The sequence below is a fragment of the Fringilla coelebs genome, assembly GCF_963513975.1.
Source record: "Fringilla coelebs genome assembly, chromosome: 3".
Taxonomy (NCBI): domain Eukaryota; kingdom Metazoa; phylum Chordata; class Aves; order Passeriformes; family Fringillidae; genus Fringilla; species Fringilla coelebs.
The window spans coordinates 104,612,447-104,626,864 of NC_140030.1; the positions used below are offsets into that span (position 1 = coordinate 104,612,447).

Sequence of the window (14,418 nt, forward strand, 5' to 3'; positions counted from 1 at the left end):
CCTAAAGCTGCAGAGCTGGATTATAATTTACACAAAGTAACCAGTCTTTCACAGATTACCTCTGTTTGTTACAACACCTGCAAGAAGAGAGATGCAAACGACCTTCAAACGTCTTTAATCAAACCTTTAAGGAGCCAGCACGGGCCTAGGGCTGCTGGGAACGTTTTTCCATTAGCGCCTTGTCTCTCTCTTCAATGAGCTGCTTTGTCAGAGCAATCTGCTCTTCTAACAGGCGAACGTTCTCCTTCTTCTGCTTCTGACGCTCAAGATCTCTGACGACGCCACTTCGCAGCCTCTGAAAACACAAAGGACAGGGTTTATCACAGCCCGGGGGATGCTGATCGGGACCAAGCCCACCCAGGCTCCACCCTTCCCGCAAGGCTGTTCCCCTTTGCAGGGTCTTCCCACAGCAACTTAACGTCGTTGGAATCTTCAGGATATCCAGAATCACTACACCAAAAAGTGCTTTATTTGCACTCACTTCAGATGGTTGGGTTTACTAAGTGACAAAGCTATTGAGCAAATAAACGCTCGGAGTGTGTAATTCCCATGCCATGCAGGATGGATGTGATCTAAAAATCCCTGTCATCTCTGACCTAAATCTTTACCAAATCAAAATAAGCTCCTCAAAACTTCTCTGCTTGGAGGCAATTTTGTGACAAAATGGAAACTATTTTAAGAAAAATTGGCATGTGCATTCAATTGCTTCTTTCTGCTCATGATTTAATCTTAAAACAATATCCACAACCTGCTTATGCCAAACTCTTGAAAAAGCAAGGCACTTGCTTCACAAATATCCCCTTTACCTAAAATGTTCGTTATAAATCATGAAAATATATAACACATTAATAAGTAAATACATCACGTGCAACACAACACCAGCAGCTTTCAACCTGGGGTGCCACCCCTCAATGGGTGTAAAAAGCCTTTAGAAAATCCCACCTGCTTCTCTCTCACTTACCTGGACTTTTTTACTCACATTGATACTTTGATAATTAGGTGAAAGATCAATAATTTTTTTGACCCATTTAAATGATGCCAAAATGCACCTGCAAATAATTTATTTGAAAGCTGACCCTGAAGTCACTTGAGAGGATGTTTGTGACTATTATTCAACAAGTTATCACAGGGTTTAATTCCTCACCTAGCATGCCAATGACTGCACACTTCAAATGCAATCATTTCTCCTGTCAACATCAAAACAGAAAGAATTCTTTTGTTAAAGAAATAATTTTATATTGTTAAGAAAATGCACAAACACATGTGCCTGCCAATAATCAAAACTCTCCAGAAATTAATCTAATAAAACCACTTCCTTCCCACCAGCTTCCATCTACTGAACTCAGGCTACAAATTAATGTAATTACTGATTACTAAGAATCACTAATTTGAAAGTGAACACAAAGTTCATAAACTTATTATTACCTTACTATTAGTTAATAACAATAAAGATGTGAGGAGATACAAGATAACTGATCAACTGCACCAAGCATGTAATCCTTCTTCCTTCACAAAACAATGCAATCTTTCAGATGGTGGACGTATTTACTTTGAAAATGCACATTTTGCAAAAGACACCTTTAGAATTTGAGTGTCACAAGTGACAAAGACCTGAAATGAGAAAGTTAATCTTCTCATCTTCCTCTGTTCTTGGAAGTCAGCCCTGCTTGTCTTCTGCAGGCATGAAAAGCATGTGCAAGCTCAAAGCACTCTGGGCATGGCACATCAATTTTTAAAAGTCAAACATTTATTAATCTACATAAAGATAAACTTGAAATAATCTCTACACCAGGGCTGTAAAATATCCACATGGTTTATTTCAATTATGTTATCTAAATAACTGGATCTGTTGAACATGAAGCCACTACTGCTTGACTTGGCCATGAAGAATTATAAAAAGAAAATCTCGGATTTAATTTACAAAACATAAGCTTTGAGCCTTGGACCTTCTGAATAGGTATTAGCCTGTAACAGGATTTGGGTCAAAAAGATCCATGAGGTTTAGGTGTCCCATCAAACACCCAAGGGTGATGTTTATTCTGCAGCAGGTGTTCAAAATACAGCTGCCACTAATTGCAGCTGCAGTTCAGTTTAGGAGCGTTTAGCAGCTATTCCTGCCAGATCCTCAGTGCCTCAAGGCAGGCACACTGAATCAGAGAGCAGCCAGCTACAAAAATATGATGTGATCTACCCAAAATGTGTTAGGTCATCTACCCAGCACATCCATCAGCTCTGGCAAGTGCAGAGCCATTGCTGGCTGCCACTCCAGGATCCCAACTATCCTCTCCTTGCTCCTGCCTGTGCCATTCAGAGTGTTCTCCAACTCCTGCTCACATAAACCTGGTCCTTCCTTACCCAGACCAGTCTCATCCTCCAAATTCCATCCCTCTCAAGCACTGACAGAGACAATCTCTTGAGGGGAAGAAAATACAACCCTCTAATTACAGAATGTAACATAAAGCCTAAGCAACAGCCAGCTGAGCTGGGCTATGGATTGGGCAGTTGAATCCAACCCATCTCTGGTGTTCTGTAACTTCTGACAACCTCAGTGTCATTTAACACACTGTTAACATGTGCATTTTCTATAATTTGTTTTCATGCTGTTTCTGTGTGCATTTTCTATAATTTGTTTTCATGCTGTTTCTGTGTGCATTTTCTATATTTTTTGCATGTAAGTGGAGAAGGATCAGATGTGTGCCCTCATATAACCCTGGGCTCATCAGCAGAGTCCAAACCAGCGCACTCACTGCCCACACAGCACAGCTTTACACAAGCACACAGCTTCTAGGCCCAGGCAGGACTGCTCTGCTTTAGGACTCACCACAGTCATACCTGACACCTTTTGTCTGTGGGATCCCTGGCACACAGGCTGCCTTCCAGGAATTCCCTGATTTTTGTAAATATAGCACAAAGAACAACCCTGGTCAATTCTGACAGCCTGCACTGTCCCTGTCCTGTCAAAACACCAGGGGAGCAGGGGCAGGAGCATGGCACAGCACAGGGCTGCCTGTCCTCCAGCAGGCTGCATTTGTGGGGCTGAGGAAAAACAGGGCACACCAGTGGGACAGCACAGCCAGACCGGGGAGAGCCCTGGGAACACTGCCAGGAGGGTGGCCTTGGCTAGAGGCTGCAGGATCACATCCCCATTGCGTGCTGGCTGCTGGAGAGGGAGGGAAGCACCTCCACCGAGCCTCACCTGGAGCTGCCCGCTGCTATTTGCTCCTGGAGGGAAACGCTCAGGACAGTATTAGGGAGCTGGTGCAGCTAAAAGAGCATGGCAAGCACAGGGGCCAAGGCAGGAAAACGCGGGGAAGGGGTGGCTTGTGGAGAGAGCACCATCGGGGGCAGCGCTGGGCAGGGCCTCTGGGAGCCGGGCTGGGCACACACAGTGCCCGCAGCCCCCAGGGCTGGGACACGGCTCCAGCGCGGGCAGGGACAAGGAGCTGCGGGAATGGATGGAGGGATGAAGGAGGAAGGGAGGAAGGATGGAAGGAGGGATGGATGGAGGGACACGTGGGCTCAGGTGCGCGCACGGGGCGGGGCTTGGCGGTGGGCGTGGCTCCCCGCTAAACCGGCAGGTGTGGGCGGGGCATGCCGGGCCGCCAGGTGAGGGGGCGTGGCCTGAGTACCGGAGGCGGGGCCTCCCTGGGTGGGGGGCGGGGCCGCACTGAGGGCCGGGGCAGGGCCCCGCTCGCCGCCTCCCCCCCGTGGCCCGCGGCGCGCACTCACCTCCAGCTCCCGGCGCTGCTGGATGTGCACGGCCGCCACGATGGCGGCGGAGAGCAGCGCGGAGACGGCCAGCGCCAGACGGGAGCCCCGCGACATGGCCGGCGGGGCGGCGCGGGGCCGCGGCGGGGGAAGCGCCGGGCGGGCGGGGGTGCGGGAGAGCGTGAGGCGGCGGCGCCCCGCCCCCGGCCGAGCGCCGAGCGCAGCGAGCCAGGCCGGAGCAGCCGAGCGCCGATACGGGGCGGGGCGCGGCGCCGGGAGGCGGGAGAGGCTCCCCGGAGGCAGCGCTCCGGGACCGGGCACTCGCTGGGCAGAAACACCCTGCTGGGCAGAAACCCTCCTGCGGGGTGCTGAACTGCACCCTGCTGGCCAGAAACCCCGCCAGGAACACTAAAATCGGGCCTTTGTGCCTTCAGCGCCCCTGGGGACTGGGTGCCCAGCTGTGCCCAGCTGTGCCCGTGTCTCTCGGAGCTGCTCCCTGGAGCTTCCTGCCGGCGAACGCGAACAAAAGGAGGTTTCTTTTTGTTTCTTGTGCGTGCAAGAATCATTTCTGGTTTTGTCGAGTGAAGACCACCAGTTCTGCACTCTCGTCACCCAGAAAATCCCGAATTGCATGGGAGAAGCAGCTGGTGAAAGCTGCTCTTCAATTGTTTGGTTTCTTCTCATTGTTCAGTGTGTGGCCTTAAGGCCTCGTGTTTGCCAGTTTTTCGCACTCTGAAGACAGAATTATTCCATCCCCAGCCCTGTCTGCAATGGAAGAGGGAAATCAAACTCACGTCAGGCTGATCCCTCCTCATTACAATCTTTTTCATCTCTCTGCTGAATGAACGTGATTAAAATGAAAGGTGAAATCGGTGGAGATGATAACATCCAATCGAGTCCAATGGCTGTGCTCACGGTGCTGTGTTTACTCTCATTAGGGTTTGTGCATAAGTGCTTTTAAGGGGTCCAGGGCCACTGGAGTGCCAAGAACGGGGTCGAGCCAGGAGCCTGGTGGATGGGAGCCAGCACAGAACCCTTGGCACTGGGGAAGGGTGCAGCTCCCCCAACTCTACCCAAGCTTGTCATTAATCCCTGGAGGGGCTAAAATCCCCAGGGAGCAGGGAGCATTCAGGCTGCACTTTCACAGGCTGTGCTTTCACAATCTCAGTTTCTGCCCTCGTGGTTCAGGTGTTCCTGCCCCTCCCGTTCTCCCAAGGGCTGTGCCTCGCTGAAGGGCTCAGCTCCCCTGCCCTGACTCTGCTCTTCTGCGTCGCCCCCTTTTCCATGCTCTGGGGTGAGAGGGGACCTTTCCCAAGCCCGGATTAGCAGTTGGTCTGGTTTAAAAGCTCTTCTTCCTTTCTCAGAGCCCGGCTGCAGGGGCAGGGAAGTGGTGTGATGGAGGTGGGAGAGCAGGAGTGCCCAGAGGGGATGGATGTGCACGAATGGGGGATGTTTTCCTGCTGGGGAAAAACCTTCCCAGCTGCTGCTGGGCAGGAGGACACGAGGAGAGAACAATTCAGCCCGACAAACAAGCCTGGTGGCTGTGAACATGAGACTCCCAAACGGAGAGGCAGAGGATGGGCTTAAGCTGAGGGAAAGAAACCCTCCTGATCAGGAGGGTTTCTCTGCTGGGGGAAGCTGTGCTGTGCCCAGAGCTTTGGTGCCCTCTTTCCCGTGCCTGGTTCCTCCTTCGTTGGGCCGGGAATAGCGGCGCAGCGCTCATGGAGGTGGGGCCAAGCGCCAGGCGGAAAAGGGTTGGGTCACACCTGAAGGAGACTGGAAAGCTCAAGGCCATTTTCCCCCTAGGCAAACAGCTCAGATCTGGATAATGATCTCGGATAACATCTGCAGTCCATCCTTAGGGGGCATTTTTATCCTGGATTTCAAAGAAAATTCAGCTTGTGCAACCCCTGTGTGCCTCATCCACCCTCCACGCTCTTTCACAGGCATTTGGCACCCTCTTTGATAGGGTTGCATTGCAGGCCGTGTCTCAGCAAGACTTCCATGTTTAGTTCCCTGTTCCAGCCGTTCTGATGGATGAGGAGGAGTTCTGGCCAGGCTTTGGGTCAGGGGTGGTCACTCTGGGTAGCATCCTGTGAGGAGAGGGGGTGGCAGTGTCAGCTCAAGCTTGCATTAGCCACCAGAGAATCCAGAAAACGGGCTGCTCACTTGTGGCTTGCCTTAGTGACAAAAGAAAAAGGACTGAAGCCTAAGGAAACCCGGCAAGATGTGGAAGGGGAGGGAGAAAAGTTCGAGCACAGCCCATCTCCAGGTTTGGTCCTGAACCACAGCCCCCTCCCGCTCCGTTTGTCCCGTGGAATGTGAAGAACCAACCTCTCTTATCAAACTGCAAACTAACAAAAAATAATAACAATTTCAGAAACCATCCTATAGGCACCTTTTCACAAAGCTTCCTCGGTTTCCCCCCCAGCGTTCTGGTGAGCTGCTGGCTGTCCTTCCCTCCCTCCCTGTGCATGTGTGTGTGTGTGCTCACAAGAAGGACTTTGCACACACCCAGAGCTCTCCACTGGGGCACAGGGGCTTGCCTGCCTCAGTGGCAAAGAAGACAAAAAAACCAAAACCTGAATTCAGCAAATTCCATTTGCCCTGTGAAGCTGAGCGTGGCTGAGTTTGGGTGGGGGTGCCTGCACGGCTCTGCCAAGGTCTGGGGAGAGGAGCAGGCTGTGCCTGCTGCTGTTAGCATTGATTTTCTCCTTATGGCAGTGCTAATTATAGCAGCAAAAAGAGCTAATTGCTGTGTTGTAGGCACTTTTATCTCACCGTGATACCTTTTCCCCTCCCAGAAACAGAATTATTCCCGTCCCTCCGCAACAGGGATGGACCTACCTGTGGTGGTGCAGGCACTGATGGTCCAGGTGCAGCCACCCTGGCCCTGCAGGAAATGTTTCTGTAGGATTTGCCGGCAGGGTCGTGTTGTTTGTAATCAAAAGTGCATCATGCAGAGGTAAAAATTGTAATGTGTAACTTTTTGTGTCCCTCCTGTGTAATTCAGAGGCTTCTCTGTGCTCAGAAACCCCAAAAGTAGTTTAAATTCATGAAATGTATATGTTAAAAATGCTTTATTTTGACCAGGTCAGCCTCCTTTCCAGGCAGGTGGAGGCGTGCCTGGCTTGGGTGAGTTTTATTTTTTGATGGGCATGAGTGAAGTGGAAGCCCTTGGAACTCAGCACTTGCACAGAAAGAAGCTCTGTGAACCTGTTCTCACCAGCGATTTCCATGAATTTTGTTGCTCCTCCCATTCAGACAAGCCCCAGGGCCCTCTGATAGTTCTCCCTAGGGAGCTGGAGGGAAGCAAATCTGTTTGTCCTGAGATTTGAGTGATGGAGTAAAGATAAATTAGGGGGAAAGATGACAGAATTCTTTACGAGCAAGGAGCGCTGGTAAACTTCCCTTCCGTTCGCAGGGCAGCCTGTGAAACAGTTACTTTGGATTTTAAATTCCCCGTGCACTTCCTCCTTCCAGCCGAGAGGGCAGGAGCTCCGGGCAGCCGCCGCTGGAGCCGTGCTGCTTTTACAGCCGGGCTGGTGAGATTGCAGCCAGGCAGCCAGCCCCGGGGACACCGCCGGGTCACCTCCAGCTAAATCAACTAAGGTGTGGGGCTGCCACCGGGCGCCAACACCTCATACTGCCCTGGCCAGAGGGGGAAAAGGGGCCCCCAGACACCCCAAGCTCCTTCCCTGGCATCACCAGCGTGAGAGAGTGAGGAGGAGGGTCTGGATGCCCCTCCCCATCACATCCCTCCCTGATTTCCCATGGCACAGCGGGTCCCTGCCCCTCGTTTTGGGGTGCTGCAGAGGGTACCCGAGCCAGGGAGTGCAGCCTGGCTCTCTCCTGCAAGTGCTTCCCCCGAGAGGGGAATGAAGTGCGGGCAGAGGCCAAAGTCTGCCTGCTCAGGAGCAGGGAGAGGACGTAAGCCCAGCAGTAATAATTATATTGGTGGCAATTGCACAGACCCTTGCCCGCGGCCGGCGGCGGCAGCGCTGCTGGGAACTGAGGGCAGGGGTGTTGCTGCCTTAGGGCTGGGCTTGTTCTCTCCTGGAAATCATTGTCAAAGGCTCTGGGAGATCAAAAACCGTTGTGCACGGAACCCCAAAGTGCTGGCAGGGTAATTTTGCAGCAAGGCAGGAAGGTGGGGGGGGTCCTGGCCCCCAAACCAGGGTGAGCTGCACCCCCAGCTCCCACCCTGCCAGGGCTCTCCCATGGGGAGGAGGGATTCTTGGGCTTGCAGCCATGAAGGCAGCAGGGAGAGGGGAGCTCATCTGTGTGTGTGTGGAGGGGCCAGAGGCACCCATGGGTGCTGCAGCCAGCTCTGAGCCCCTTAGGTGGTCAAGCCAGAGCTGCAAGGAAAGGAGCCCAGCTGGAAGCGGCGCCACTGCGCTGCCATGGCCATTCCACAGCAGTGGGTGTGTGTGTGTCTGTGTGTCTGTGTGTCTGTGTGTCTCTGTGTGTCTGTGTGTGTGTGTGTGTGTGTGTGTGTGTGTCTGTGTGTGTGTGTGTGCGTTTCGCTCCTCCTGGGCGTGTTGGAGCACATGCTCTGCTGTAGCACAGGCGGGACAGGCAGGGACTCTCCAGCAGCAGCGCCGGATCCCCATTGGAAGCAGCCCTGCCCCTGCACACATGACACCAGGACAAGGAGCAGGAAAAGTGCATCTCTAACACGGCAGTGTCCAACACAAGGCTGGGGACATCCCGTCCTGGCCCCTGGCCCTGCCTGGGGCCGTTTTGTGTCCAGGCTGGCATCACCACTGCCTCGCTAGTGGCCAAGGCTGTCCTGGTGGTCTTCCTCATCGGGGAGGAGCTGGGAGGAGTGCAGCAGAACCATCTCCTCTTTCTTCTGCTGCCAAAACCCCAGGGAGCCGCACTGCCAGGGTGCTCAGCCAGGGGTGGCAGCAATGGCACTGTCCCAGAGCACCCAGCTGGGGACAGTTACTCCTTCCTCCAGCTGACCCTCTCTGCCCTTATCACTTCCTTCTCACTCCAATAATCCTGCAAAAGGAGAGCAATGGCAGGGATGGCGCCTAGCCCCTCCTGGAGATTTTTGAAATGGTAAAGAAATGCTTGAACTCCCTACGCATACAATGGGATTTATGGCAGCCGTCATCCGGCAGGAATGAGGAAGCCTTGGGGGGCCCCAGAGGTGCCGTTTGTCCTTGGGGAGGGGACAGGGGATTTTCTACCACCGAGGTTTGAGCTTGGCGGGGGATGGCAGAGATGGCAGGGCTTGTGGGAGGGGGGAAGCACAGCTTATCACGCCGTGCCAGCTGCGGGAAGCACGGGGTTCAAAGGCACGCTCATTCTTTTCAGGAACCTGGAAAGAGACTGACTGAGTCAGCCCCAGTTGTGGTTCATCCAGCTTTTTTCCACCAGCTTTTCACGGAGAGCTTGCCCCTGTCTTCCCAAACCCCCGACAAATGCTTGTCATCCCAGTCAGCTAATGGGCTTCACATTCCTTTCTTGATCTCCCAGCCTCCGTGAGTGCCTCCCAACAACAGTGCATCCTGGTGGCAGTGCATCCCGACGTGCTGTGCATCCCAGAGCCAGGGAAAATGTGTCTTTTCCAGGGCAATACCTCCCATCTGCATGGGAAGCAAACTCAGGCCGGGCAGCAAAATGGGAAGAGGGAGATGTGGTGATGATGAGTCGTCCATAATGCAAGGAGGGAAAATGCCTCTCACAAGGATAAAGCCAAGGAGCGGGGTGTCAGCAGACCACCTGTGGTATCCTTTCCACTGCATTCCAGCAGCCCCCTCCAGAGACTGAATTGGGAAGCTGCTCAAGTGGCCAAACCCACCTGGCTGAAGCTTCCTGTGACCTGCCAGAGAGAATCCAAAATCCAAACAACTGGGCAAGAAGGGTGAGAGGCTGCTGTCCCATCTCTTCGCTGTTCACACAGCTGTTGGCTTTGGTCTCTTGTGAAAGCACCAGGGAAACACAGGGCATTGGGGGCCACCACCAGCAGTGACTGGTTACTGGAAGAGGCTGGAGGAGCTCTGACTTACGTGGAAGTTTTTGGAAGTTAGAGCCCATCTGGATTTGTTGGTGTCTAAAAAGGTGATGTATTTTAAAGCACAGCAGAAGCATTCAGAGGGAGTAGCTTTCTGTCCGCTATTTAGCTACTCCTGAAGGATACTCCTGGGATTTCACTGCCTTTGGAACCTCTGCTGCTGGATCAGACTGGCAGGAACCCAGTGAAGTTCCCAGGGAGGAAACACTGGGCAGTAGGATTGCAGGAAACCAAGCAACAAAAAACCCCAAGGTAGAGAGTGCAGGCAAAGCTGGCAAGGAGCTTCAGAGATCTCATTTGTCTCATTCAGAGACAGATGCTCACACAATCCCTTTTCCATGTCAGTCTGAGAGCTCAGGGCTCTGCTGACCACCTCGTGAGAGTGAACATCTCTCCAAGAGGCAGAGATGCTCCCAGCCTGGTGTTGGACCATATGTAGGGGACGTGAGGCACACAGAATCCTGCAGCAGCCCCTCCCCCCAAGCACAGGGCCAGGGATACCAGTGGGGAGGATGCTCCGGGGATGCTGCAGTCCAACACCCACCACAGACCTCACGGGGGGGCCGTTTCCACAGGGAGTGGAACCCGTAGGCTCGGTGAGAACCTGTGGTGATGCTGGGTGCCCCGAGGGAGCAGAGCCGCAGTGAATGGGCGGCCGGAGAGACGGGGCTGAGCCGCTGGGGAGAGTGGGAAGGAAGTGGAGCCATAGGTCGAGAAAGACAGGGAGACGCCGGGAGTGGCAGGGGCCGTGGGAGGCAGGGAGACAGGAGCCCGGTGAGTCAGCCCGGTGGGGTGCTTTGAAACGCGGCAGCGAAGCACAGGCAGGGCAGGTTCTGCCGCAGCCTGGGGAGGCATCTCCCCCCAGCTGGCACCTTCTCCATGCCTCCCTGCTCAGTCAAGGAAAGCAGATCGCCCTCCAAACTGGGGCAGCCTGCAGAGCCGCTGCTCCCTCCTTCCAAGATAATGCTGGCGCGGAGCCACTCTGGCTCCTGCCGCTGCGGTGAAGTGTTTCCTCATCTAAGCAGGAGAGATGCCAAAACCCGGCTTGGAAGCAGGGCTTTCCAGTGGCCAGGCCCCAGAGCCGGCAGCGCAGAGGGTGACCGGGGCAGCAGCTTGGCTCTGCCCAGCAGGGCTCACATCCCCCTGCCCTCCGCGGGCCGGTGTTCACCCAAAGGCCGTGCTTTAGGTGGGAACCTGCCCTCGGAGGCAGGAGCAGCCCCTGGGGCGAGGCGAGGCGCGGTGCGGGCGGGCGGGCGCTGCCGAAACCCGGCTGAGTCAGCCCCGCTGCCGCGGGCGGGCGGGCAGGACCGGAGCATCCCCGGCAGCGCATCGGCTCTTCAGACACATGCTGAGCCGCGGCACGGATCTCGGGTTTTGTGTCGCTGAAATGGCTCTCAAAGAGTCTTTTTTCCCAGCCCGGCGACCAAAGAAGTCGAGATTCCTCAGCTCTGGTTTTTAAGGTTGTTTATTTTCTTTTATCCAATACATTCTTTTTCGGACCTGCAGAGGTCTGTCCAGCAGGTCGGGTTGAGGCACAGTGCCTGCCCTTGGGGCAGTGTTCGTTTTTTATACCAGAAACTACGTGTACTTAATTTACAATAATTTTCTAATACCTATTATTTATGTTAGACAGTCTGTCTCTACCTTAAGCCAGTCTAGAAGTGTCACCATCACAGCAGAAGATGGAGGACAAGAAGAAGAAGAAGAAGAAGAAGGACAGGACACACCTAGATTCGTTCATCTTGCCTCTTGAGCCCCCATTCTAAATCCTCAAAATTCTACTTTTTCACTTTGTGATAAATTCACTAGCATTCTACTCAAACTTTTGTGGATTGTAAATCCTCACACAAAGCTGGTATTTTTTTTTTCCATGGGTTAAAATCAAAGGCACAAATCTTTGACTCTGTGCCAAGGTCTCTGAGTCTCTTCCTAGGGTCTCCAATCCCCAGGGCAGCCAGAGGAATGTCCTGGGTTCCAACACACACAGACACAGACAACCAGGTGGAAGGAGAGCTGGGGCTGGAAGCAGCCTGTGTCCAAGGAGAGGGTTTTGTGCTTTTCTGTGGGCTTTCAAGACACAGTCCTGCCTGAAAGACCCCATGGTATGCTTGACCTCTACTGGGTAATCCAAGAAGGCTGGAAAAGGCTGCACAGGAGATGCTCTCCCTTGCTCTAATCTTGCCTCGGTTGAATGTTCTGTGAGCCTCTGTCTGTGACCCCAGGGCTCCTGGTAGCCTGGCAGTGCCCACTCCTGGGTGCTGCACTGTGCCTTGTGCTCACCATCCTGCCTCGGGCCGTTTCAGGGAACTGATGTCACACCAGGGTGTGTCCTGCAGAGCTCTGGGCAGTGCTTTGACTCTCCGACTCTTCCCCATCTCTCCCAAAATGCACCTTGAGAGCAGTGTGAGGGCTCACCAGCCAAGGGGGTGTCAGCTGGGTTTTTGGGGGACTTGCAACAGCCCAGGTGTCCCAGCCCTGGTGTGTCAACAACACTACAGACCCTGAAGATGAAGGTTCATTTTCCCAAGGGTATGAAGCTGTGGCCGCTCCTGCATGGTCAGTAAACTTGCATAAATCTCCTTACCTGAGTTCTGCTGGGAGCCAGAAACCAAAGGTTACATGGCCAAGCTGCTGTACCAGCCAGGTTCTCATCCCTGTCTGGCCTGGTTGGGCTCAAAATAATGAGAAATGGCCAGAAAAGCGGTCCTGAGTGACTGCAGGGCAGAGCAGCCCCTGCAGGTGGACCTGCTGGACTCCCTCCATTCCCAGGCCAGAGGAGTGATGGCTGGGGACAAGATGCCACTGGGGGCTGAGCAGGAAGGTCCCTTTGCTGGATTCCATGCTGCAGGCATTGCCCTGGCTCTGCTGAGGGATTGTGCCTTTCAACAACACTCAGCTCTGATGGGCTGTGCAATCAAACCCTCATCCCTCCCAGGCCATGTCCCTCTACAGCCTCACCGTGCTGATCCTGGTAAAACACAGCCCAGGCAAAAAGAGGAAGAACGGACAGGGCTCCCTGGGATCACAGCTGGAATATTCCCTATTCACAGACCAAACTGAGCTGTTGTTCCCTGAGCAGTGCCTTCCTTACACCTCCTTTCCTGGCTCCTCTCAAGCCCAGCTCCTTCCCTGGCTCCCTCCAGCCAGGTCCTTGTCCCCAGGCACGCTGTCCCCACTCCCTCCTGGGTGCCACATCAACAGGGTGATGCTGGCAGGGACGTGGTGTCCTCCAGAATGGGGGGGATGAGTCCCCCTGCCCCTTGCAGGTGGCCAACAATGCACCCACACCCAGGGTCGGTTTGGGAAGTGATTGAGACAAGAACACAGGGCTGGTTCTTTCTTTGATCCCGTCTTTCCCTCCTCACTCCCAAGTGATCTGAGTGAAATGAAACATTTTAGTAGTCAAATCCATAAGGGTGGGTCCCACTGTGCTTTGACCCTACGGGGCATTTTGTGCGTTTAATTTGATTTACACCTGAAATATTAATTTAACGTGCTAGATTTTCTCCCACACCCAAGTAATGCTGAAAATTATACAAGATCCTGCAGAAATGTTTGTGCCATTACCTCGTTAGCATCATTATTTATCGAGTTTAATTACAGTGCTGAAGCTGTACATGCAGCATTGCTCCAGTGGGAGCATGGAGAAGGATGTGGCCATCCAGTGATATGTCTGTGGGCTGCCTTGCTCACAACAAGGATCCTCAAAAATCCCATTTCACGGTGCTGCACGTGCCTCCCTGCAGTGGTGTTGGTGGGGTCATGCTGTGAGCATGCTCCTCAGGCTCCTCCAGGTTAGAAAATACCAAGGAATGGTATTTATAGGAAAGGCAGGATGGTTTTCCTATGGGCTCTGGCCAAGCAACACCAACCATCAACAGTCTGCATTTCCAGCTGGTGGCTCAGCACACAGGCAGCCCACTACCACTGGAATGTTCTCCTTCATGGAGCTGGTGCCTCTCCACCCAGCTCCTCTTGCCTTGCCAGGGGCTGCAGGACTTTCTCTCCACTTTGTGTCTCCTGTGGTGCTGGGCACACCTCAGCCCTGACCACTTGTCAAGGCTCCAGAGCTGATGATGATATTATTATTATTATTGTTGTTGTTGTTGTTACTGTTATTATTCTTGATTCAGCCATGCTTGTAACTGCACGTCTGGCTTAGAGCACCCAGTGGAAGTGGAGTTTGTGCTCCAGGACCTCATTAAGTGAGAACCTCAAAGCAGGATTTGAGAAAGCCCAGATGACAGTGAAGTCGTCTCAGCAAGCTCTTGGCTTGGGAGCGCTCTGATTAATGTCATTTGCTACCTCTTTCACCTTAAAAGACAAGGAGTCGTTAAAGTAAAAGAAACCTCAAGTTGAAAGCACTTGAAAAAAAAAAAAAAAAAAAATTAAGCCCCACATAGCTGTATTTTGTCCTGGAGCAAAATCTCAGCCATAAGAGAGAAATTACATAGCCTGAAAGAGAAAGAGAGAAAGGGAAGGTTTTATGTGCGGTCTCGCTGAGGTATTGCCCGAAGCCATGCTGAGGTGGCTTCCCACCTGGTACCTGCGGAAAATGTAAACTCCCCACAGGAGCAGGGGGAGCAAGTAGGTGCTGGGATACCCTGGTGGAAACTCAGACTGCTGGAGGAGCCCTCTGACAGGGCATCACCTGATGTGGGGCTGGAGCTTTGCCCCTGGGGCTC

General features: G+C 53.3%; 1 protein-coding gene across 1 annotated transcript; it reads right to left on the reverse strand.

Moving 5' to 3' along the window:
* Positions 1-143: 143 nt before the first annotated feature.
* On the reverse strand, positions 144-3,886 carry PET117 (PET117 cytochrome c oxidase chaperone). Its single transcript, XM_084202835.1, has 2 exons — positions 3,730-3,886; positions 144-295 (listed from the first exon to the last, which is right to left on the reverse strand). The coding sequence occupies exons 1-2, from the start codon at positions 3,823-3,825 to the stop codon at positions 146-148; spliced, it is 246 nt and encodes an 81-aa protein (XP_084058961.1). The 5' UTR covers positions 3,826-3,886; the 3' UTR covers positions 144-145.
* Positions 3,887-14,418: the final 10,532 nt, after the last annotated feature.

Bases quoted from the DNA above. Each gene is read 5' to 3' on its own strand.
- PET117 (XM_084202835.1), bottom strand. From the start codon at position 3,825: ATGTCGCGGGGCTCCCGTCTGGCGCTGGCCGTCTCCGCGCTGCTCTCC. The intron at 296-3,729 runs GTGAGTGCGCGC...TTGTGTTTTCAG, and splicing joins AGCAGCGCCGGGAGCTGGAG to AGGCTGCGAAGTGGCGTCGT.